The sequence below is a fragment of the Leuresthes tenuis genome, unplaced genomic scaffold, assembly GCF_036924035.1.
Source record: "Leuresthes tenuis unplaced genomic scaffold, fLeuTen1.0.hap1 SCAF_11, whole genome shotgun sequence".
Taxonomy (NCBI): Eukaryota; Metazoa; Chordata; class Actinopteri; order Atheriniformes; family Atherinopsidae; genus Leuresthes; species Leuresthes tenuis.
The window spans coordinates 17,404,771-17,428,594 of record NW_027325365.1 but is presented as its reverse complement, the minus strand read 5'-3'; the positions used below and the strand labels follow the sequence as shown (position 1 = coordinate 17,428,594).

Sequence of the window (23,824 nt, the reverse complement as noted above, 5' to 3'; positions counted from 1 at the left end):
TTTATAAATGAAAAGGTAATAATAAAAATAAAAAATCTTACACTTGCATGGCAATACCATTAGGCATACACTTAAACTTTTGGCTGTTGGCTTCTCAAACTCATATATTAGGCACAAATAACAAAGATAATCGCTTTCGTACACCTAAGATAAAGTAAAACAGAAAATAAAGTTGTATTTCTAAAAGGTTCCAAACTGTACAAAACGTACAATTTAATACATTATCTGTAGTTTCAAATAAACAGAAGAGACGATACTCAAACTTGACATCAAGCTGGACTTTATTTGGCTGCCCTTCAGGTGAAAATAGGTGCTTGGAGGGCTGTAAGTACAGGTAGGATTTTAATATGACAACTTCTTCAGCCAAGAGTTGGTGCACAGACATGTGTAAACGTAAATCATGATGGCTCCTGCGGCCTTTAACACCCATCTGTCATCTATCGGCTCAGCTCTGCACTGCTGGCGTCTCAATCAGCTGGCATAATGTCGGGCGCAAACACACACACACACACTTTTTCTGTTTCTCTTCCTCACAAACACATGCGAATATGTACACACAGGAGTTTGACAATGTGCTACAACAAGTGTGATTGCCAAAGAAAAACACACACGGTGTCCCCACAGTGTTCCCTGATTAATGAGATGGTTTGTTCTCTTCCTCAGGCATGGGCCAATCAGGCATGAGGACACAAATCTCTCCCCGCTGGTGATGCTGAAGGCCACCGGCCACTATTTATTGGCAATCTCAGCTCTAACTACCCAGAAAGGGAGAGAAACACGCTTGCCACAGGCAGACAACACCATCGCATCTGCCTCTGAGTGTGTTTTTCATGCGCTGGACAGGAAATGTGATGACAGACACATAATAAATTATGCCCCTTACCATAATGAAATAACACACAAATAGACACAAACACACAAGATATACGGGGGGATCTCCTCATTTTAGTCTGTGCGAGTGTACCAATAGCGTGCAGGTATCAAAGTCTCAAACCGGTGCATTAAAGCTGTGATTAAAGCAGATTAGAGCACCTTCACAACAAAAAAAAAAAGGAAAAAAAGAAATGATCGCTTCCAATATCTAAACTGAACAATTCTTTCCTTTTTTAACTTTTGGACTTAGTTGGATGAATTTAGCAGGCTTTATGTATTTAAAAGTTATCCACAAAGAGGTTTTATAACAGTGTGGCTGCTTTTACCAAAGATACGTTCCTGTTTTGTTCACAGAAACCAAAAAAAAAAGGGCTCTATACTATTTTTTCCCCCCCTGTGCGGTCTTTGCAGCTGACAGCTTCATCTGTGAAACATCAAACTGTGCTACATTAAACTTCCCATCCATTTTTTAAAAGAAGGCTTTAATTGTCCACAACTATTCTTTTTGCTATGGCTGTAACATCAGATCGGTGGCAAAATTGCAGATAATCTTGCCATGAACTTCAGCCTCAGGGGTTAAAACTTGATTGATGAGCATTTCAGGAAGCAGACTCTTTCCTTCCCATCTGTCCTTTTTTCCTGCCCTTCTCTGAATTCTACTCTTCCTCTTCTCACCATCCTGCATCTGGTTGTTATCTAGTTTATTTCCTAGATGAGAGGAAACCTTTAAAATCTTTGTTGACTTATCGCCGACTCAACCCTAAAGACAACAAACAGCATATGTAAAGAAATGAAAGAAAATGCAGGCAAACTGCAGATATGCACTTCATCAAGCCTACCTTTCCAGAAAAAAAAACAAGGCCTTTGCTTTCATGATCATAAGGTGATGGCTGTGATCAGTTGTTATCACTACCGTAGATGTATATTACAGGCTCTTTTTGATGACCTAATTAGCTCAGTAGACAGTAATCACCTCTCGCTAGCAGGAAACATCACGCACTAAGCAGCTATTGGAAATACACTGCAGATCTGAAATTTTCTAGACATTATACCTAGGGGCGGTAAAATATCTCCATCAGTAGGGCAAGACATTTTATGAGGATTTATCACTGACAGTGGCCTAATATAAAATCTGGATAATGTCCAAATGAGTCCATCTATAGAAAGGGCAGGTAACCAGCCTGAGAATTAACAGCAAGCAAGTGCACAACTGATGGTGACTGGTTCAGACACTTAATATTTATTTGTCAGTAAAGTAAATATCTAAATACTTGATCTATTCAAATTTTTCCCTTGTGTTTTCTGCATCATGTCCTGCCTTTTGTTCACTCTGTGCAGGTGCCACTGCTGAGTTTTTCCAGGTGTGAAAATGCATCTTACTCTCAGTATGTTTTATGCATAAATGCAAAAACTGGGCCGGGAACGGTGGTACAGCGCAGCGTGCCAAGGCCAGTTGATGCCCAACCGAATGTGTAGATAAAGGTGTAATTTGACACCTGGCTGCATTTAATGGGTGTGTTACTTCAACTTTAAAAAAAAAAATAAAAATCTGACTTAAAACAAATCAGTGGAACTGAAATGTTTGAATGTATTTTAAGATTTTGTTTTTTGTTCAGTCGAAATATATCATTTTTTTCTAAAATTGCTTAAACTTACCGTCTGACAACCTCCCGCAGTTATAAAAATGTAACTGCAGACAACTTTCGGACATGAACATTGGCAGGAATTCATGTTTGAAAAGTTTCAATTGGATAAATGAGAAGTCACTCAGATTATGTGCGTTTGGTGGTAGCATTTGGACCTTCATCCATGAAATATTGCAATTTTGTTTGTTCCATTTCCATTTTAGATTTTCTTTGTTATCAGTTTCCTTTTTGGTTAGATTTGGGCAACAAAACTATTTGGTTAGGTTGACGAAAAGGTGGTTCACTTGTTAGAAGCAGGAGGAGTAAGAATGTCCAACAGACGCACAGTCACTTCACCACAAGAGGTCACCTGCCTAATCTCCAAAGGCTATTCTATGTCCACCCACTACGTCTGATCTACAAGGTGCAGTTTTTTAACATTTGACGGTGATGTTGGTAATGTAACAACGAGTAGTACTATGAGCAAGTCAGTTAACTGCTGAACTCTTGTAATACTAGTGACGTGATAGAATATAAAGGCAGAAAAGTAGAGGAAGAAGAGCCAGAACTGAACTTGGCCCATATTCCGTACTGTAGTGTCTGTTAGTCACGCTTTCAGACACTCTGAGAGTTCGAATCTGGCTCCAAGAAAATTGACTCACGGGCTGGAAAAAATAGGAAATAGTAAGAAGATTAACTACTAATATAATTCACTTGGTGAAATTGGCATGTTTATGCAATAATCTTTTTAATGCTTTTATAATCCTTGTTGAACTTTTTTGAACAAAGGTACTAGGATGAAATTCCAAATTAGATTATATTTTTCCAAAGACAGTAAGCTTGTTTCATTTCAACCTGGTTGGAACTCAAGTCTCTCACTAAGAGGCAACATTTACTTTGCTCTGGAAGGCATGAGAAGTTCGAGACAAGGAGCAGCAAAGAGGAGAAAGACAGGAAGACTAGAGGTCAAAAGATAAAATGCATATGGAAAAATAGTTGAGTTAGCTCCTGTGTATAAGCAGGATGAGCAAAAAGCACATAGAGACATACACACACACACACACACACACACACATAGAAGATCACAAGCCAGAAAATTGTCGTTTGCCAGCTTGATTGGGAATCCTTTCAGAAATCTCCTAGAGTTCTGAGCAACAGCAGGAAGTCTGGAGTCAGAGAAGGATCACAGGAGGAGCATGGGTAATATGCCAAGGAAGAAAACTAAGTTTTCTCTGGAATCAGCACATCTGTTATGGAGGACGATCCATCTCCCTCTCATTGCTACAGGATGACACAAATGGCAGGAGAGGAAGAGTCTGCACATGAGCACAGCAGTGAAAACATGCCAGCATGCGCTGTAATTGTCTCAGCATGATTGTGACTATGGCGGTAGAGGACACGTTACATAAAACTACTTCCATGGTTAGTTTCAACTGAATGTATAAACAAGGGGCTCTATTAGAACTATTAAACAACCCTCAGACGGAACAAACAGAATCCTCAACAGCAACTCAAAGAGACTCTGACCTGGCCTTTGTAGCTTTTGATTTTTGATTATTATGAGATGATCATGTTTGTTTGTCCACAAAAATCCTTCAACATCCAAATCATGCTTTTCCATCAACATGACATAGAAACACTTATATCTAATCAGTCTGTAAATTTGCTTGTTCTGCAAGGCATTAGAATCTGGAGAGGATTCACTGTTTTGGTTGTAGCTTCTGGCAACTCATGTATAACCGATCACCCAAACTCTCTTTTTAGTCTTAGTTTTAGTCTATGTTTCCATTTGTTTTATTTCAACGAGCCCAGTGAACAATTTTCCTCCATATTTAAATGTCCTTTTTTGACAAGTTGACATTCTTTTCTGTGGTCTTTATGAAATGTCTGTGTAATGCTTTGGCCAAAACACCACAGGATTACAGTGCAGCAGCTCCATTGTGTGTGTGAGTGTGCATGGTTGTTTGTCTTGTGTGGCCCTGGGATGGACTGGTGACCCGTCCAGGGTATACACCCCGCTTTTCGCCCAATGACAGTTGGGATAGGCTCCAGCTCCTCCTCTATTGGTTTAAGCAGGTATAGAAGATGGATGGACATAATCATTTATGTTCAGCACTGCTTATGTTTTCTAAAAAAACCAACTATTTTTCAAATAAAAAAAAACAGAAAATCGTGTTTCTGAAAAACCATGTTTGCAGTCTGCCTACTACTTACTGTATTATTATAATTGATAATAACCACACAAGCACATACCTTCAAAAGATGAATAGAATGAAATACATATACTTTAATTCCTTGCTACGCTCTAAGAAGGCCCTGTTTCCTCCTGCCTTTCTCTACATATACTCTCTTCTGTCACATTTATGCTGCAACATTATTGAAACTGTGTCCTAAATCAGATTCTTTAAAAAAAAAAATCCACAGAAAAGCATATTCATGTTACACACATTCACAGCCTGCATGGTTCGCCACAAATGTGTGTATCTCTCCTTGACGCTTATGACTTGCATTACAGCCTTTGTTGAATGAGGAGGCGCAGAGCTGTGTTTTATTCAATTAAACTCCCGAGGGGGCACAGCGGCAAATGAACTGCAGCCTAACAAACTCCCACCACCACACATCACTCTGCTAATCAGGCAGTGGCAATGAGGCGCACACTCTGAGCATTAACTAAAATGCACAGATATCCGTGCAGAGACAGTTAAAATGCCAATCAGAAACACATCCTGTTCTGAGATACATGAAAAACTACACGTTTATAGTTGGATTAAGCAAGAGTTTTAAGAAATATTTAGCCGCTCCTCAAATTTTCTTTTAAAACAGTTAAAGCCAACAACAGGACAACAAATCATTCAGTTTCACTCCTATTTACTGACATACTGTTGAAATGGCTCAGTAAGGACTTCTCTCTCAATGTACTATAAATACATCAAGAATGTATGTCAAAGCCTAAGGTAAATGTGGACTAATGACAGTGTAGCTTTACAACATGTCATGCTGGTTCAAACAGAAAAGTATTGGAAACATCAACTGAGTTGAAAAGTCATATCTGAGCTAATACCATCAGATATTTGGTCTTAAAAAGTTTTCTCCTTTGTCAGAGTCACAAAAGACTTTTTTAATGTTACTGTGTGTATAAAATTTCACAATGTTCTATCTCCTTGACAACTAAGCGTCAGCTGATGGAGATTATATGTGAAAGTCCTATAAGGGTAGTGAGTAAAAATCATAAACAATAATTCTGATATTGAGAAGCATGTTGCCTCCACACTAAAGCAGGTAACAAAACAAATGCACACACAAACATATGCACACATGCACAGAACAGGGAATCTGCTGCGTCTTATTCTCCTGAGCGATGTAAGCTTCATTCACACAAGGGGCTCCATTAACCTCTAAATCAGCTGCTTTTGTTTTACATCTGCTTTACGTACACATTAATACATTAACCTACATGGTGTTTTAGTGAGGCCACGATGTGGACCAGTAAGTTGCAGATTGAATTCCCTTCGCACCTACACAGGTGATCATGACCGTAATCAGGTAGTAATTAAAAAAAACAAACAACATCTCTCCTTTTGTTTTTGGATATAGCTGTGAAAAAGCTTGAACCTCACTGCCGCAGAGCGCACATCAAGGAGGCTCATTTAGCAATCGCTGCATCTCCTGCACATCTCTGAGGAGAGCCAGATTTAACGCTGTGCATATGTGTGTGTGAGTGTTTGTGTGTGTTTGTGCTGTGACAGTAGTGGGAGGAAGGAAGTCACACACCATCTCATCTTCTTTGAGCTTCCGTCCCTTAGGTTGGCTGGTTGCATAACTGATGCTAAGACAGAACACTGGCCACCTCCAGGGACGTTTGTGGTGCCAGATTGTAGTCACACTGTACCTGAAGCCTTGTGCAAAGCTTATATTAAAGCCCATGTACATGAAAATTAAGACACCCCTGTTCATCATGTTATAATATTGTTGCACATTGGTTGTCAAGGTACCGCATGCACATGCAGTTTTTTTTCAGACTTTAAAGAATTAATTCTATTATTTTCTAATAATTATTATGTTCAACTTTTCTTTATATTTCAAAATGAATCAACCTATCTGTCATCATTCCCTGTTTCTTGTTCAATTCGGGATGCAGACAAGCACAGCCCAAATTGTAGGTGTTTTTGGTGTTCATAGGTCATTTTACAAGCATGTCTGTGCATTTATAAAAAAAAAAAAAAATCACCAGGCTAATCATACTTCAATTTTTACAGCTAGCTAAGTATCGTACCAGTGACCAAAGGTGTATTTACTTGTGTTACAGTTTGGGCCTGTATTTTCTTTGAGAGGTATTTGAGATTCATGTAATAGTGCACAGGGGAGTCCTAATTCAACCCAAAACTTACATCGGAATCTGTTATAGCTACAGTGATCCACAGGGCCAAATGTTGCAGTACAACAATAAAGGCTAGAATATTGGACAATGACGACAATTTTTTTTGTTAATTTCCCCTCAGGGACTCAGCTTATGTCTCGCTACGTCTTGATGTGGAAGAACAACAAGAGGTTGGGGGTGTTATTCCAATAAGTCCCACGTAGAGTAGATGAGGTTGAGACCAATTCCACATAACATTTTCCACTCTGTCTTTATGTTTCTACATTGCTTTTGCTTGCAAATGGTTAGGGTTCAAATACATGGTACATGGAACTAATATACAGGTGATTATCCATGGGTCATGGTTCCTTTCACGCTATGGATACATCGCCATCTCCCAATTTCTAACCATGGACTGTAACACAACACTTTGGATATTTAGACAAATGTAACTACATCACATTTTCTGGGCTCTTCAGTTTTGTTTTGAACTGTGTTGTTGCAAAACTCGATTATTGACAATTTTTGTTTCAATCCACTACATCTGAACACTTTTTTAGCTTCAAATGTTTTTGAAGCTCTTTATTGCAAATGGTTGTCTGGTTTACTTTAAGCCTAAATGAATAAAGAACCTGGTATTTACCACACGCACATATCAAAATTGGTCATCACATTGGTCATCAAGAAGTGCTGTATGTCTTTGTCTTGTTTTTACAAGAAACAGCTCATCTTTTGTAGAGTTTGTAGTCACATAGAGTACAAAGTCATACCGCTGGATTTCAACATTAAGAGTCAAGTTCTGGAAATATGAACACCGTATCACAGGCAGCACAAAGGTGCTAATCTTGTCAGAGCACTATGATCACCCTAATTATAGTGACACTCTCTCAATCACTAAGGCTGTAATAACACTATACTCCTTCGTACTCCTTCCTCCTCTAAGGTTTGCCTTCTTCTCCAGCACACACACATACACAGACTATATAGTATTTGGGTCAGTGCAGCAGTTGGGGCTGCAGATTGGAGCAGAGGTCGGCCGCACCCTGCTATTATCTCTGGAGACCCGCTCAGTCTCAAGGCAGTGCTGTGACACGCTGACTGACGGCTCAATGGATGGCCTGCTGAGAGTTTACTCGCAGGTGAAGAGTCAGACAAGCCAAAAGGAGAAACCACGCAGAGGTGGACATACAGTACAGGCACATAGACAAATACACAGCTTCACACTAGATGACACACAAAAGTTGTCAATCAGCCGTGAGTTAAACAGGCAAGGAATAAAATAGGAGCGCACACACACACTCACACACGAGTCTATGTATATATACAGGAGTTCATGGGTGTGCACGCACACACACACACACACACACACACACATAGCTGAGTGCGGTAATAAGGCAGTGGAAGATCTCTAGGGAAAGAGCCAGTGGCCACCGAGAGGGGGAGCGGAAGCAGCTGGCAGCTGAAATACTTCCCCTCCAAGCTCTGTAATTTCCTCCCATAGGCGCACCTGGGCCACACACACCAATATACAAAATGTGTGCGTAGAATGTGTGCGTACATGGATGAGTGTGCATTGCGCACACACGTGAAAGTATTTTTGTACCTGTGTTTGAGTTAGATTTTTAGTTTAGCTAGACTGATAGTGTATGCGAGTTTACCAAGAAACACACAAATGCACACAGCTGACACAGCTTCAAGGCGGATCCCTGGTGCCCAACACAACACCCTTACTCTTACACTGCATTACCAGTAATTACACACACTGAACACATGGTGATAGCGCAGCTGATATGAAAAAGGTACTGCTCGAGAGTGGACAAGTTCTGAGACACTTTTTACAAAAAAATATTCTTATATGAATGGAAAAGAGCATATTGTGATTTTAAAAGAATACAAAAAGAAAGGTTTTCTGAAAGGTTGAGAAGTTGTCTGGAGGGCAACCAAAACTCAAATCTGTAATCTGCTCACTCTTTTGAACTTTTATTTAAAAGACAAAAAGTCCAAAGAAATAACTTTTGGCGTCTTCACTGGTCAACTTCATTCAGATAATACAAACAAATATAGTAATTGGTACCAACAAAATAACCAAAAAAAAAGTTGTGAGAGAGGCAAAGAAATATACATTTTATAGACTATACAAGTCACAGAGTTTGGATGATTCCTCATTCAGCAAACAAATTGGTTAAAGGTGAGGGGGAGAGTGTCAGGATTGATCCTTTAACCCTTAGGATGGATGGTTGTGGTCAGACAGAGAATTATCAGTCATTTAAAAAAAAAAATACATATCTCAATGCAAAATTGCAAAGAACACAGGTCTGTCAACATCTACAGTGCACAAACATGAAAAGATTCAGGGAGTCAAGGAAAAAGCCCAGTGTGTAAAAGCAAAGCACCAGACCTGCTGTTGGATGCGGGGACCTTCGGGTTCTCAGGCAGCACTGTATAAAAAAACCATGTTCATCCCACCATGAGAGCTCAGAAGTACATAAAAAAAAAGCATTGTCAAAAAACTCGGTTCTCTTCTGCATTAAAAAATTATTTCCAGAAACAATATTATGCAAGGAGAAAGCCATTTCTCATGTCTGGCCATGAACTCATCTCCGATGAACAGAGACAATGGACAGGTTTTCGGGTGGTCAGATGAGTCCACGTTTCTGTGGCTTTTGGGAAAAACACACATTGCCTTCGACAAGACAGACTTTCCATACAGCCTTTCTGAAGGTACCATAGAAGAAGAGGTGTACGTTAGAATTTTGAGAAACATCTACTACCATTAAAGCAACTTTGTTTCCTGGGACATTTGTAACAGGAGAATGCCAGTCCTCGTTCTACATGACTAACAACAACATGGCTTCATGGACCGAGTGTGTGCTTGGCTGGCCTGTCTGCAGTCTAGGTCTGTCACCTATTGAAAATGTATTGGAGCATTATGAAAACTATGACAACAACAAACTGCTGAGCAGCTGGAATCTTACAAAACTCCAACACTTAAAAAAACATGTAGTTAAAATGATGGTTTACTGTGTTGTTGGCATCAGTTTATGCATTTGTTCATATTTAGGTTTAGGATTCTAATCCTTTTACGGATGATCAGCTTCAAACAGGCCTGTTATTGTCATTGTGACTGCTGAATAAGTTCTTTTCTAATTCGAGTGCTAGCTGGGGGTCACTGCCTAATTATAATATATATGATAGCACCATGTCATGAGCAAAAACATCAATGCAGCCTCAGTTCATCAAACCAGACACTCTGTGACCCATGTCAGTCCTGGTGGAGTCTAACAACCACCGTGACCAAGTCTGACTTATTGCCAGCTGTACATGCACACCAAGGTTGTGCTGCAGTTGTTGCGACCAAATAACCAGTCACAGTTGTCCATGAACCCTATTCTTCTTTGGAAGTTCTTTTTGCATCTTTTTAACATTTCTATGAAGGGAAAAAACTACAAAAATGAGACATCGATTTCCTAAATCTAGAATTTCTTCTTTTCATTCAAACATTTAAAAGCTTTTGTTCCAAAGCAAAGGTGTCAAGGGAACATTATTGAATAACCTCTTTAATGCAACTCAAATACCAGAGAATGTCACCTACCATAGGTTTTCAAATGGCTATTTTGGGATTTCCATCAAGAGGCACAACATATTATACCAGCGTCTACTGGGACCGTCTGTTACACAACTGAAGACAAGTCCAGGCCATTTATGAACTGTGTGCGCGTTCACATCTCTAAAAGCATAGTCATAAGTCTCCTCTTAAAACCCTTGTACCATGAGACTATCCCTGTGTCACACAAGAAGACAGTGCAGGGGGGGAGGGGGCAAGAAGTGAGAGAATGAGACAGAGAGAGATATCGTGAGAGTGGGACTCGAGGGACTATGCTTTATTTGCTAGATGTGCAAGGCAGATATTAAGCTACAGTGACACAGAACCATGGACTTTGTGTGACCCTCTCTCACTACCTAAAAACTGAGGTGTCATAGTATCAGTACTGTGCAATATAGCATACACCAACAACACGACAACACAAACGACAGCTCACGACCATCCAGAACTGTAACAAACAATTTAGTACAGCAGAAAACATACAAGACCAGCACAGAACAGCAACACCTGAGGTACAAAACAAATGTAGATACACGCTGTCCTGGGTAGCTGCCTCAACCCTCTGCCCAGTGTCAGCCCACCAGCTAACTGCAATCATTCTGCCCTAAGGGCCGTGGGGAAGGCCCTCTGTCATTAAAACAATACAGAGCTCTGAAATGTCAATGAAAACAAGTGAGCTGCAAAGAAATGCAATTTTCTGCTATTGCCTATTGTGTAGAAGTCTTCAAAATGGAGCTGAATGATGCCACGTACTGACAGAGAAAATGAAAATGCACAACATCAGATGGAATATGTATTTATAAAATAAAAAAATCTGCCTTATTATAGGTGAAAAATAGTGACCTTTTATGTGTCCGCACCATTGAAACGGCTCAAACCGCTTCTTATACAACGCTCTAAAGCTTTTCATGGAGATGAATCAGAAGCTCTTCCACACATGTGTGGAACTGGCTGCACATATGTACAGGCAGTCCTGAGGCAAAAAACCAAAACTCCACCTCAACCGTCCTTGCTGTGGAGCTGCGAAGGGTAAGACAAGACTTCATTTGGGGCAGAAAGTCGCAAGTAAAGCTAAACCCAGAGAAAAAACAGAGAGAGGAACAGGAAATGGAATTAGCTGAACAGACGGACATCGATCAAATCCACAGATAAAAGGGGATAAAATTAAATTGTTAGAGGGGAAGAAAAGACAGATGTAATGATGGAACTCTGTCTGGCCTGAAAAAAACGGCCGATCCTTCTTTTTCTTTCACTGCGGCGATTAATTGACGAATGTGCCACATTAATAATAAAACTTGCTCTCTCCACTTAGGACATTGATTCACACCTCCTCAGCTTATGGTGCAAGAAACCGATCAATCTCGCTCCTTCTTCGTCTCTCTTTTTCTTCTTCGTCAGCTCCTGTATTAACTTACTAAATATAACTTCCTTTCCTCTGTCTTTGGCCAGGAAATGAATCCAGCATTCAGTAATGGCTATGAATTAAGCAAGGCTGGCACAGAGCATCTTCAGAAATTATTGATTGATCATTAATTAATCTGCTAATGTCTGTGATTAATCTACAAGGGGGAGTGATGGTGTGGAAAACTATGATGGGATTAAGAGAGAAAAAAGGATTTGATTTGGTTTTAACTGGAAGATTGGCACATTGGGTTGAGGAGGATCTATGAGGTGCTTCATATGCATCTTATGGCTCTGGGTTACAGTGATGTGATGTAACAACTGGACGGTAAACTATATGTTTACATAATGCTGTGGTCTAGAATAGCAAAGACAAAAAGGCAAAAAGGAGAAGCGAAACGAAGAGAGAGATCCACATCAAATGCTACAGGGAGCAGCACATGCCTGCTAGTCTGTCTGTCTGTCAGTCTGTCTGTCTGCTTAGCCTTGAAAATCCCAGCACTCAGAGCCAGACGACCACAGAACTCATGCCCACGCCATACGTGCACGCGCACAGACACACGCATGCACAAACACACACACAGCGGCCTGTTCTATCCTACGCTATTGATCTGCACCCCACTCTTCATTAGAAAGAAAGATTCAAAGGCAACAAGGAGCAGTGAGATGCATTGGGAGTGTGTGCCTATGTGTCTGCGCACACGCAGCATGTGTGTGTGTATTCAGAAGTGGAAATGCATGATCAAGGGAGTTGTGTAAGCTGCGTGTGGTTACATCCTGTATACGCCTGTGTTTCCTTAAAGTTTTTTTCCTTTCTTTTTTTTTCTCCCCCCAGTGTGTGCAAGTGTTAAGGCTACGAAGTCTAAGTGTGTATGTACGTGGATGTGGATGTACTGCCAGGTATCAGTAACAGTGGGAGCAGATCTGTGTTACTCCAATGCAGTCTGTCCTCACAGGGTGTTCCTATGGAAACTCTCACTCTCTCTCTGTGTATTATTAGACATTCGAGTCAACTGCTCAGAATAGGAAGACACAGATCTCATCTATTGCAAAGCACTCATTATATAGAGCCTCGCACCATCACACCTGCACAATATGGGATTCATAATTCTTGGAGAATATTCTTCGTTTGGTGAACAGTAGAAATACCGACTCATGCAGTGATCAGGGTCAATTGATTAACTCACATCTAACAGATGATGCAAAGTCACTAGATAGCCACAAGTGCTAAATCTTTGACTGAAGGCCACACAGATTTCCATTGCATCAGCAAATTAGATGGTGGACCCTCAAAGACATTTTGGAAAAACTAAAAAAATTAGGGTGACTTAATTAGCAAAAGTGTTTAATGTTAGGGATAAAGAAAACTTAAAAGTTCAATATTTTCCCTGTTGATCATGTGCCTGCTTTATTTAACCAAAAGTCTTAGTGAGGTCGGGAAGTAATGAGACCAGGATAGAGTCAGTACGGCTACATGCAGTTTGAATGAGCCATTTATCGGACCGCCGTCTTTGTTCCAGCATACATTCACAGGAGGAGAACTGTCCAAAGTGTGTCTGACACAGCAATGATGTGGACTGAGAGAAAATGTTCAAGACATTCTGCAGCTTCTAACTTAAATGGAGCTGAATTCTCTGCAAAGATGTTGTCTTTAAATCAGATGAATAATGATTTTGTCAGATGATGCTTTTGTTTGCAATCAGAATTTCATTAAAGCAGAGCAACAGTCTGGAAACGCTATAAGTGACCGCAAGTTGACGCTCAGACTTGATGGGTTTCTGCTACGTTTAGTCGTTTGACGAAGAAAATCATTTGTATCAGATCAGCTTCATTGGGAATTCATCTGTATCAATATGAACTTACACTTTACCTTTTTTACATAAAAAAAGTTTGGAGCATGTACCCTAACCGCCTAGGCCAATTTGAGAGTATCTAAGCCTATAAATGCAGAGTGATTTGAACCCCAACTGCATTAAATAGGTCCGGTTTTCAGAGCTTTGATTTTGTGCCATTTTGGTCAAAGATGTTTATGTGCATTTTAAAACTTCAGTTTTGGTCTGTCTAACACAATAATTTATTTTATTGTAGTGTCAGAAAAACATTATCCAAATTTAAAGAAATGTGGGAAAGGGGTATAAAGTAAGGGGGCTAATGGTCGCCTTGGCTGCTTTACTTTTAGTGTGCTTGCTCACACACCATATGCTCAAGATTTCGTGATAAGGCCTATTATACAAACAGTGTCTATGGTGTGTTCATCTCTCAAATAAATGAAAACGAAGTTCAGGGTTATGTGACAAAAATGACAGATTCAATATGGTCAGTGTATCTCACTGCATCTTCTCGATTGAATTATCCATCTGTAGTTAAATATATTCTCATTCACACCCATTTGATTGATTTCCAAGATTTGAATCATCTTGTAGCTGAACAAAGGTCAAACTCAGCCTGAAAAGCAAAACACCTGCTGCATTCGTAAGCAGAAAGAGTGTCAGGATCATAGTTTTCCTATTCCTGGTGATACCTGATGCCTAATTGTCTATAACACCTTTAGTCTCTTAAGGGCTATTTTCAAATCAACAGCTAAAAAAACTTACTTAGTTTTTTTCTTATTTTCACCCTGTTGGTAGTGTATCCCAGGGTACAGAAGCTTCTAGGCCTTTTTCAGTTTTTTGCTCACAGGTAGAGAGTCATTGGCAGGTGGTGAATTGTTTTCCTCTCCATTGTGGTCGGACTTATTTGTGCTCTATCTCGGTTGTTCATTCACACAAAATGCTTCACTAAGGCTTTAAATTAAGTAAAGATTAAAGCATATTTCAATGTCTCACACAACCTTGAAGTTGAATAACCTAATTCTATTGCAGTGGAGTTTTTGTGTGTGTGCATTAAAAAGAAATAGGATTTTTCGGTAATACAAAGGAGACTAATATATGAATTACTAATGAAACTGTAATTTAGCTTATGTGATCATATTCACACTCTGAGTATCAAGCCTATTTGAATGTATACTTGCCTTTTCCTTCTCTAATCTCAGACCTGACATGCTGTTTCAAACTTTTGCTTTCACTAAAGTCCTTTCATTATGTTTGAATTCATGAAATTCAAATGAGTAAAAAAAATTGAGGCAGAAATAAGGAAAAATCAAAGACTTGAGAACCAGCTGTTAATTGATAAGGCAACCAAGGTGGCATGTAATTCTATAAAAGGATACAAAAAGGTGCTACCTTACCAGATGAACATGTGTCCCTCCATATGTCGCACCTCTCTCACTGAAAAATTAGTGCAGTGACAGGAGGATGCATTTGAGTATATGTTGGTGTTATCTTTTTGACAGCAGGGTATGACTCACTGTCTTTGCATGTCAGAGTTTGATCAAAAACAAGGTGTGGGCAAGGGAGGAATTGTGCAATATAACAGTTAACGTAAGGTGTGAATAGGCAGTGTTTCAGGATCTGGTGCAGAGAACTTACCTAAAATCCTATCTGTAGGTAGATTTATTAATGTGAAGTAAAATTTTGGATGAATCATATGTCAGTGATATAGAATAACGTGTACATGTAGCGAGTTCAAGGAGAGAAGAAGAAGAAGAAGAAGAAGAGAATGTGTTGCTGAAGTGTGCGTGAGGAGCTTTTAGTCAAGGATGTATAAAAGTGGAGAATAGCTCTATGGGAAGACTAACCTCTGGAGTGGTAGTCCCCCGCTTCGCTGCTGATGGGCACTTTCTTAACGGCTGAAGAGCGATAGATGATATGTGTCCTGCCTCCTCCTCCGTCCTCCTCCTTTTCAATCACTCCGTCACCCCTCTCCACCGGCTCGATAAAAAATTCCTCTTTCTCTGTCTTGATCATGCCAGCCTGAAAGAGAAATATTAAGTGGATGACATGAATATGGATAAGTGAACTCTGACACCGTAATAACACGTCAGTCCTTCATATATGCTGTTTGACTCTTTGCTTCTTGCATCTCCTACCTAATTGTTTAGAGGCAGAAATAGCTCTCTGCCTCATCTTTGTTATGTTTGGGGCATGCTGGGAGGAAAAAAATCAAATTGAGAGAGCAGTGATACCTCCAGGGGCCCTGCAGAGGTTCAGAGTGACACCTGGCATCTAAAATGGCCAACACACGAGCAGGAGATGAGACTGTCGAATTACCATCCTCAACTAACACATCCTGTCAGGTAATTCCCCATGTCCGCCTTCCCCACACTCTCACAACACACCGCGCACAAATGCAAACTCACAGAAAGTACGTGAGAGCGGTAGTGAGGAGGAAGAAATAGGAGGAAGTAAGACAGCAAGCATACAGAACGCACACACACAAAAGGAGTTGTGCACACGTACATGGGGGAAAAGGCACTGGGAAAATTGCCCGTCACTCTCTCTTATTCCATCTGTCTGTTTAAGACAACTGGTAATTACCAAGGCAACGCACTGCTGTAGAGGAAAGCCGATGGGGAGATCACACAGAGGATCGAGAGGCTTTTGAGAAATGGAGAGCAAAAGAAAGTGAGTAATAAATGAAGAAAAGATAAAACATCAATGCGATCGACACTTCCATGTCTGCTTTTTCCTCTGCTCTGGCAGGCGAAGGAAGAGGCGATAAACGGGTTGAAGAGAGTAAAGTGAGTAAAGAATGCTATATGCATTAGAGAAGAATGTTTGTGTTTACAATACTTTGCAGAGACTAGTTCTAAAGCATCACAGTTAATAGTTACTCATGGTCAGTACTAACTCCCTGCATCTATGACAATACACGGCAAATAAAACTTATACAAAATGAAAACTGCTGAACTGAAATATATTTAATCGCTGACTAAAGGTTGGTTAGAACTCATTGTCATAAAATGTAAGTAATGCTTTTAGGAAAAGAACTGTAAAACTGTACTACTGGAGTGCAACAGTTAGTATTCAATTACAGATTTCCGTATTATGGCTTTTTCTAACCATTTCTTCATTATCACATAGTCATTTCTAAACCGAATCAACTTCTTTAGCTTATTCTTAGCTTACTTCTTCAGCTTATTTGTTCACTGCATTCATTAGTATGTGGTGATATAGTGACTGTAATCTGTATGTCATGGCATCATTTCTATCTGTGAGTATTCTGTATGCCAAATGTGGCTTTTTCCCTTTACTGCTCAAGTCATTTCTTAATTGCAATGTTTCAAGCTGTCTTATCCACATTGGATATGAGAAAACATTTTAAAAAAACATACACCGTTCAATCTTTCTCTATATTTCTCAGGGACAAACTTTATGAAGTGCAGTCGGGATGGACCGGAGGCCATTTCACTAGCTATAGTTGCGTCTATAACGTATCAGTCAACTATAATATTGTGCGGGGATGCTAAGAATGATCAAATCTAATGTGTAGGCTTTTGACACAAGTATGCACACTGTCTATTGACTCCGCTGCTGTAAAAGAAATTAAGAATATGAATTTGTACAGTCCCTGAGTGCCTCTGAATCACTAATTTGAGAGGAAATGACACTAACAAATAGTGCTTTCTCGCCTTTATCTTCTTCCTTTTTTCCTTCTCTCTCTCTCCCTACTTGGCCCTGATTGGTCCCAAGAAGGACGTCTACAAGCATCTGACCTATACTCTAACACCTCCCCCTTTTTTTCTCCTTCTTTTCTCTCTGTTCTCATCCTGCTTTTTTCAAGAGCCATGGTGCAGCATTATGATCGGATCTGATGGATCTGAGATGGTGCATGCATTCCCACTCCAGAATACCAAGCAGTGGGGAGCGGAGACCTGTGTCAAAGAAAAAAAAGTTGACATGTGGGACTGGGAGACATGGCTGGATCGATCAGAGCAAGCATAGTGGGGGCGGAGGACGATACAGAGGGGAACTATGAGGAAGCAAAAGAACCGGACACGTCCTTTGAAAAAGTGATGTGAATAAAGCATCAAAGCTGTTACGCACATTTCCATAGTGAGAAGCATTGTCTTCATCTCTTCTAAAGCAGGAGCAGCCAAACCCGAGTTATAAGAATTGCAGGCAGCTTGTTAAAACACTGTGTCCAGAACAAGTGAGAGGAATTCACACACATTGGCAGCACACAACCAACAGTTGTGTGCCAACATAAGTGGGGTAAAAGCTGCAAAGTGATGAGTAAAAATCAAGCATGACCACACATTGTTGGAGGGACATGTTTAAAGAGCTGAAGTCATGACATATAATCTAGCCTCATCTCTGTTCTGCTAGTCTCTGTTGCTAAATAAAGTCTCTCATTTAGTAATTGTTCTTTCTGCAAAATTGAAATGTTTCTTTCCATTCGGTTGGAAATGGTCAATCACTAAACAACACTGGTGTAAGAAAGGACAAGGGATTTTATACTAAACAAGGATTACTAAAGGAAGCTGCAAGAGCAGCAGCACAGGAAGATCCAATTCCATATAAACTCACTAATGCTCTTCTTTCAAATTACTTTTTTTCCAATATCATACATTCATTCGCTCAGGTTTAGAAATGTTTCCCTCTTTCTCTTTAGGCTATACTTTGGCAAGCTTGTGTCATACTGCTTTAGTGATTGGTAGCTTAAATTCCTCCATCAACCGTTATCCTTCAAAAGACACTACTTAAAACTGTAATGTAAAGATTTTAGAAACTCAGTACAGAGGTGTTCATTCGACCTGTCTCTAACAATGAGTTAGAAACGCTGTTAGGATCATATATTTGTTCGCTATGTCTCTGGCGGGTTGGTTTGTCCACTAATCACACAGTTTGGAGTTAGATCCACAGCCCTAGCCCCTCAAATAGCTTTCTTTTGGTCAGAAGCTAGCATGGACAGCACGCTAAGAAATGGCTATGATTAAGGTTTAGTAGAGCAGTAATGTACAGGTAGTAAAGTAGCTAGCTGTTGCCTTACAGCCCAGTCTCAACTGCTCTGTGAGGACCTTTTGGTAACATCCTGCAACAAACTAAGAGGTGACTTTTTTTAGGACTAAAACTGAAAAAGGGCACGTTCTACATACTTTTTTCCCTTCTCTTATTTTCAATCCAAACCTTGTGTAACCAAGCAACAAGAAAAATAGAGAGCAAAACAGAACAGGGGCATCATAAGGGACTAAAATATTGGTCGAACCAGCATGAAAGTCCAGTGACTTGAAGTTCCACCACCACGCCCCCTGCCTCTGCATTAAGACTTTATTGCTCCTTTATAAGGCAATATTTGCTCTGGGCATCAAATATCATTGCAGTACCATCACCAAAGGGTGCTTTGTGCATATCTCAGAGGTAAACACATAAAAAGTTTGATGCCCTGGGATATTAGGACGCAAGTGCCATCCATCCATCATCTGCCTCTTATCTGAGGGTCGGGTCGCGGGGGCAGCAGCTTGAGCAGAGAAACCCAGACGTCCCTGTCCCCGCCCACTTCCTCCAGCTCTTCCGGGGGGACCCCGAGGCGTTCCCAGGCCAGCCGAGAGACATAGTCTCTCCAACGTGTCCTGGGTCTTCCCCGGGGTCTCCTCAAGTGTTTATAGATAAAACGCTCTAACTTTCTGGTTTTATTTACTTTTGTTGGTGATAGAAAACCTGATATTTTACATCTATGTTGGACAAAACAGGGCACGAGGTGTCTTTGAGGTGGTTTACATGCCGTACCATGATCTTGGACAGTGAGTGTATTATAGCTGCACATTTCGCAACTCTGTATGACATGTGTTGCAAATTGTGTCAAGACTTTACCTGTTTGAAGCTGACACAACGCTTTTATCTGTATTTCTACATCAGCTCACTATCAAAAACCAACATCTTATCCGTGATTGGTAAACAAAGCAACACCTCAAATCTTGTGTTTTCTTTTCATTTACTGTTATGTTTGCTATTCTCCCTTGTAACTGCTGTATTTTTAGTATCATCACTTTGTAACTGCTCTTTCTTCTTTAGAAACTGAAATAGCATCAACTGACTTGTTAGCTGCTGTTCTCTTATTACAGTTAATTCATTGTGCTCCTTTGGGTGATGAGTCTGAGGATGTTTATTAGGTTTGACATGTTAAGATTTAGTTTATTAGTTTCCTTCCCCTTATGAGCTACGGAAAGATCAAAATCAGTCTCTACACATCTAAAAACATTTCATTATACTAGTCCACAATTATGTTAAGCTGAACCACTGTAATTTCTTTACACCTGGATGTCTCAACAGTAAGAGACACTGACAGGAACTGAGAGGACAGATCCCATAGATTTCTGAGATCCGGAGATTCCTCCTGTATAATCTTTTCAACATTTTTTCTCTGTATAAGCCAGAAAATAAAGACCTTCTTCATCCATATTATCCTAACAGAGCAGAGTGCAGGCTTACATGTGGTTTCAAGAGTTTCCACCGTTTCCACTGCCTTCAGCAGGAGGCTGTCTATTTCCAAGATATTGTACAAAATGTTGCTTTAGGTGAATTTTATCATTTGTGCTGGGTCAGGTGTCTGTGATGACTTATTTATGCTGCTCTCGGGCCATGTTGCCAGGTGACCTCTTAGAATGTGCTGAACACTTCACCTCTACTCTCCTCTCTTTCATGCCTCATGCATTCCTGTCACTACTGCATGTCATTAACTGCAAACATCTCTGGCTCCAGAACTGCAGGTTACTGAAATGCACTGACTATCCTGACCAACTTGCCCAGTGTTTATTGATTTTTTAGGCAGGATTCACATGAACATGATGCATTCATACTCGATGGTGAGGAGGCCTGACATTTGGAATTGTAGTGTCATTTCACATCACAAGACTCTGATCAGAAGGTCAGACAAGCAATCAGTCAGCTGTTTGAAAAGTTGAACAACTCACAACTGTCCACTGGAAACTAATCTAGCTAAGGGAATTCAGTTCAGTGGTGCATGATTTCATACCATTCAAAGTGAAGAGAATCAACACACCTGTTCTTTTCTGTCCTAGCTCTTCCGTTATCCAAACCGGTCAAAAATAATATAGTTAATCTCATTCAACCAGAGGTTTCTGCCTGTTCAAAAAGGGTTTTTTTCCTTCCCGCCATTGTTGCGAGCTTTCTGAAGGAAGAAATGTTGGGTTTGTCCTTCTAATGTTGGAAGATCTTGACCAAAAAGTTCCCAGAGATGACATATGTTGGGATGACATAGAGATGACATATTTCACACTACTTTCACACTACAGGACATAGCTTTGCACATCTGCCTGTGAAAGTCACAGAAGAACATTTATTACATAGGACATGACCTCCGGGTGTGTCCTGTGGTGTCTGTTTGAGACACCGGCAGTGGATTGTTTAGATCTTGGGGGTTGCAGGGTGGTGCTTCTCTAGATTGGGCTTTTCTTGGTGTGTCCCACGACTGCTCGATCTAATTGAGACCTGGGGAGTTTCAAGGACAGAAAAGCATCTGTCCTTAGCAGTTTTTGTGGTGCTGCAGGCTGCACTGCCCTGCAGGGGTAAGCCAGTGCCAACCAGAAAAGCCAAAGTCATCACAGACTGTGCTCTATCTCCAGCATTGTTTTTATGTGGGTGGTACACACTAAAATAACACTCTTAATAATTGAAGCTCGCATAATTTTGCACCAGAACATTGCATTATAATGATATGTGTGATATTCACTCCATCGGTTAGTAGGTCTTATCTCTTGGCTGATTAGTGTGCTGTATGTTTCATGAGAGAAATTCAACCATGACCTTCTACATCAGTCAGACTTGAGCAGGTTTTCTTCTCAAGTTTTAAAATAAACATTCACGCAATCATAAAATGTTTGCAATGATACACAAATAGCAATAACAATAATAGAAATAATGACAATAATAGCAAAAATATTCACATGTCCTAATTCAGGTTATATTTCTGTGTTTCTCAAATAAATACCCTTCATAAGGAACAATGATGCTTATTCATCATCCAGATGAAAGGCAATATTGCAAATCCTGCACCACACATCTACATAGTCTAATCTTGAAACAATGAAGCCATTTATTTTCACAGCTCAACATATATTTTGTGTTATTAGTACTCTTAAGGCAATGCAGATGGTGACACCAACCACAACACTGCCCTTTGAGCCCTGAAGCCAAACTCCATGCTCCAAATCTGGATCCTAACACTTGGTGTCCGGTTACAACCGGAGGATTCTCTGGGTTTGAACCCACACTCAGCTCTATTTCGAGCTACGAAAAGTGTAACATGAGTCCAGGGCAAGTGTCCAGAGGGGCAGGTGAGACAGATGAGAATCCGAAAAGCAGCGCTGGAGCGGATGCTGTGGCGAGGATCAAAGTCACACTCGGTCAGGGCCCTTCAGTTCAGTCCAGTGCAGGCAGTGTGTATGTGTACGTTTGATCTGCTGTCACTGTGTGTGGTTGTGTGTGTTTGATCTGATTCATAACCCTGCTACTGCTGGCTAACTTCACACACAGTTGTACACATGCATTCACAGGCAGGCGGGGCAGACACTGTCACACAAACACAGATCCACACACAAATATAGCTTTGAAAGTGACTCACTCATACTGTGTAACCCTCCATTCATTCACCCTTTGAGTCATAAGAGAATCAGAACCTCGTGTAACAGTAAGGCTGATTTGAAAAATACTATTTTATTTGATAGCATCACCAGATAAGAGTGGTGCACAATTAAATCAAACTCAGAGAAACTAGTTTAGGATGAGGTCTAGATTTAGATCTGTATTACATTTATGCACACAATATGTATGAAGGATTCATTGAAGCTAAATATATAAGAAATGAAGGACCTTTTGCAGAGTTCCCTCTCTGATTAACTCTAAGAAAGGCTAGGGAAGAGAAGTATCAGGAGGCGAATGAGAGTTCCAGTCAAGATTAGGAATTAAATGAAGATTCATTAGGTCAATTACTGCGAGGTGAGGATAAGGAGAATAAATCCAACACAAACACACCAACAACAAACACAACACCATTGCTGATATGAAATAAGGTGATTTCACGTGTCTGGACCGTGCTGATATGCATCATTTTAAAGTTTTTCTTTTACAAATGGTCTGACAAAAAGAATAAATGTGGGCATTATCAACCAGCAAACATGGCCACATTAAGAGGCTGGAAGAGTGTCGGTGGATTAAGTCACTGGGCCTTCATCTAGTTGACCCTGGCTAAACTGCAGTGCGTTTGACCTCAGACACCATGATTTCACTCACATCCTCACATGCATCTGTCATCCTCCTAAAACATCCCGATAGTTGTTTTGACAGTTGACTTTTTTGCATGGTCTAATTTTGTCAATCCTTTTAACTGAGGCACATTTAGACCAAACCGTTCTAAGGCCTCATTGTGGGTAATGGAAACTGGGGCTCTACCAGGAGGATGACATATGTTCAGGAGCTTTTATTCTCTTTGGATTTGCACCACCGACAGACATAATGAAGTGACATAACAGCCAGCCAGTGGATAGCAAAGAAGTGAAGATTACGTCATAATTTTTCCATCGTGTAAAAGCTTGATAAATCCTATGTTTCACTGTTGCTCCATTTTTCTGTTTTGTTTAAGTAATAAGAAGTTACTGTTGATAAATGTTATTTATATGCCTGATTTATATATTTGTTTTGTCTAATGGTGGGTGTGTTAAACCAGTCACCTTACAGGTATGTTGTTTTGACCAGTCACTACACAGCTGCACCACAGATGGTGTCCCTGATGCTACCTTAAGGTAGAAGCTACGACATACCCTATAAAAGCAGCTATGAACTACAATTGGCAACAGTTCGCACAAAGAGGAAAGAAAAATTAAGGGGAAATATTTATAATCTCTTGTGGCAATTCACTTGTAGTTTCCCAGAGAATTCATTCAATAAACACTCACCACTTATGTCATGGAAAATATGTCTTAAGAATAAGAAAGTTCCCATAATGAGGGACAATGAGTAAATGCAACGAATAAAAAACTGACTCTGAAAGCACCTTTCGTCTATTCATTTTACCCTTTTGCACTTTTTTCAGACCAAGACTACTACTTCTTGTTGAACCAGTGTTTGG

At 40.2% G+C, this 23,824-nt stretch overlaps 1 protein-coding gene across 1 annotated transcript in view; it reads right to left on the bottom strand.

Moving 5' to 3' along the window:
• The window catches only part of LOC140318142 (A disintegrin and metalloproteinase with thrombospondin motifs 2-like), a 124,008-nt gene that overhangs the window by 52,268 nt on the left and 47,916 nt on the right, over nt 1-23,824 (bottom strand). The window contains exon 3 of the mRNA XM_072395836.1: nt 15,537-15,711. Coding sequence (XP_072251937.1) covers nt 15,537-15,711 — 175 coding nt within the window. The remainder of the gene's footprint in view (nt 1-15,536; nt 15,712-23,824) is intronic.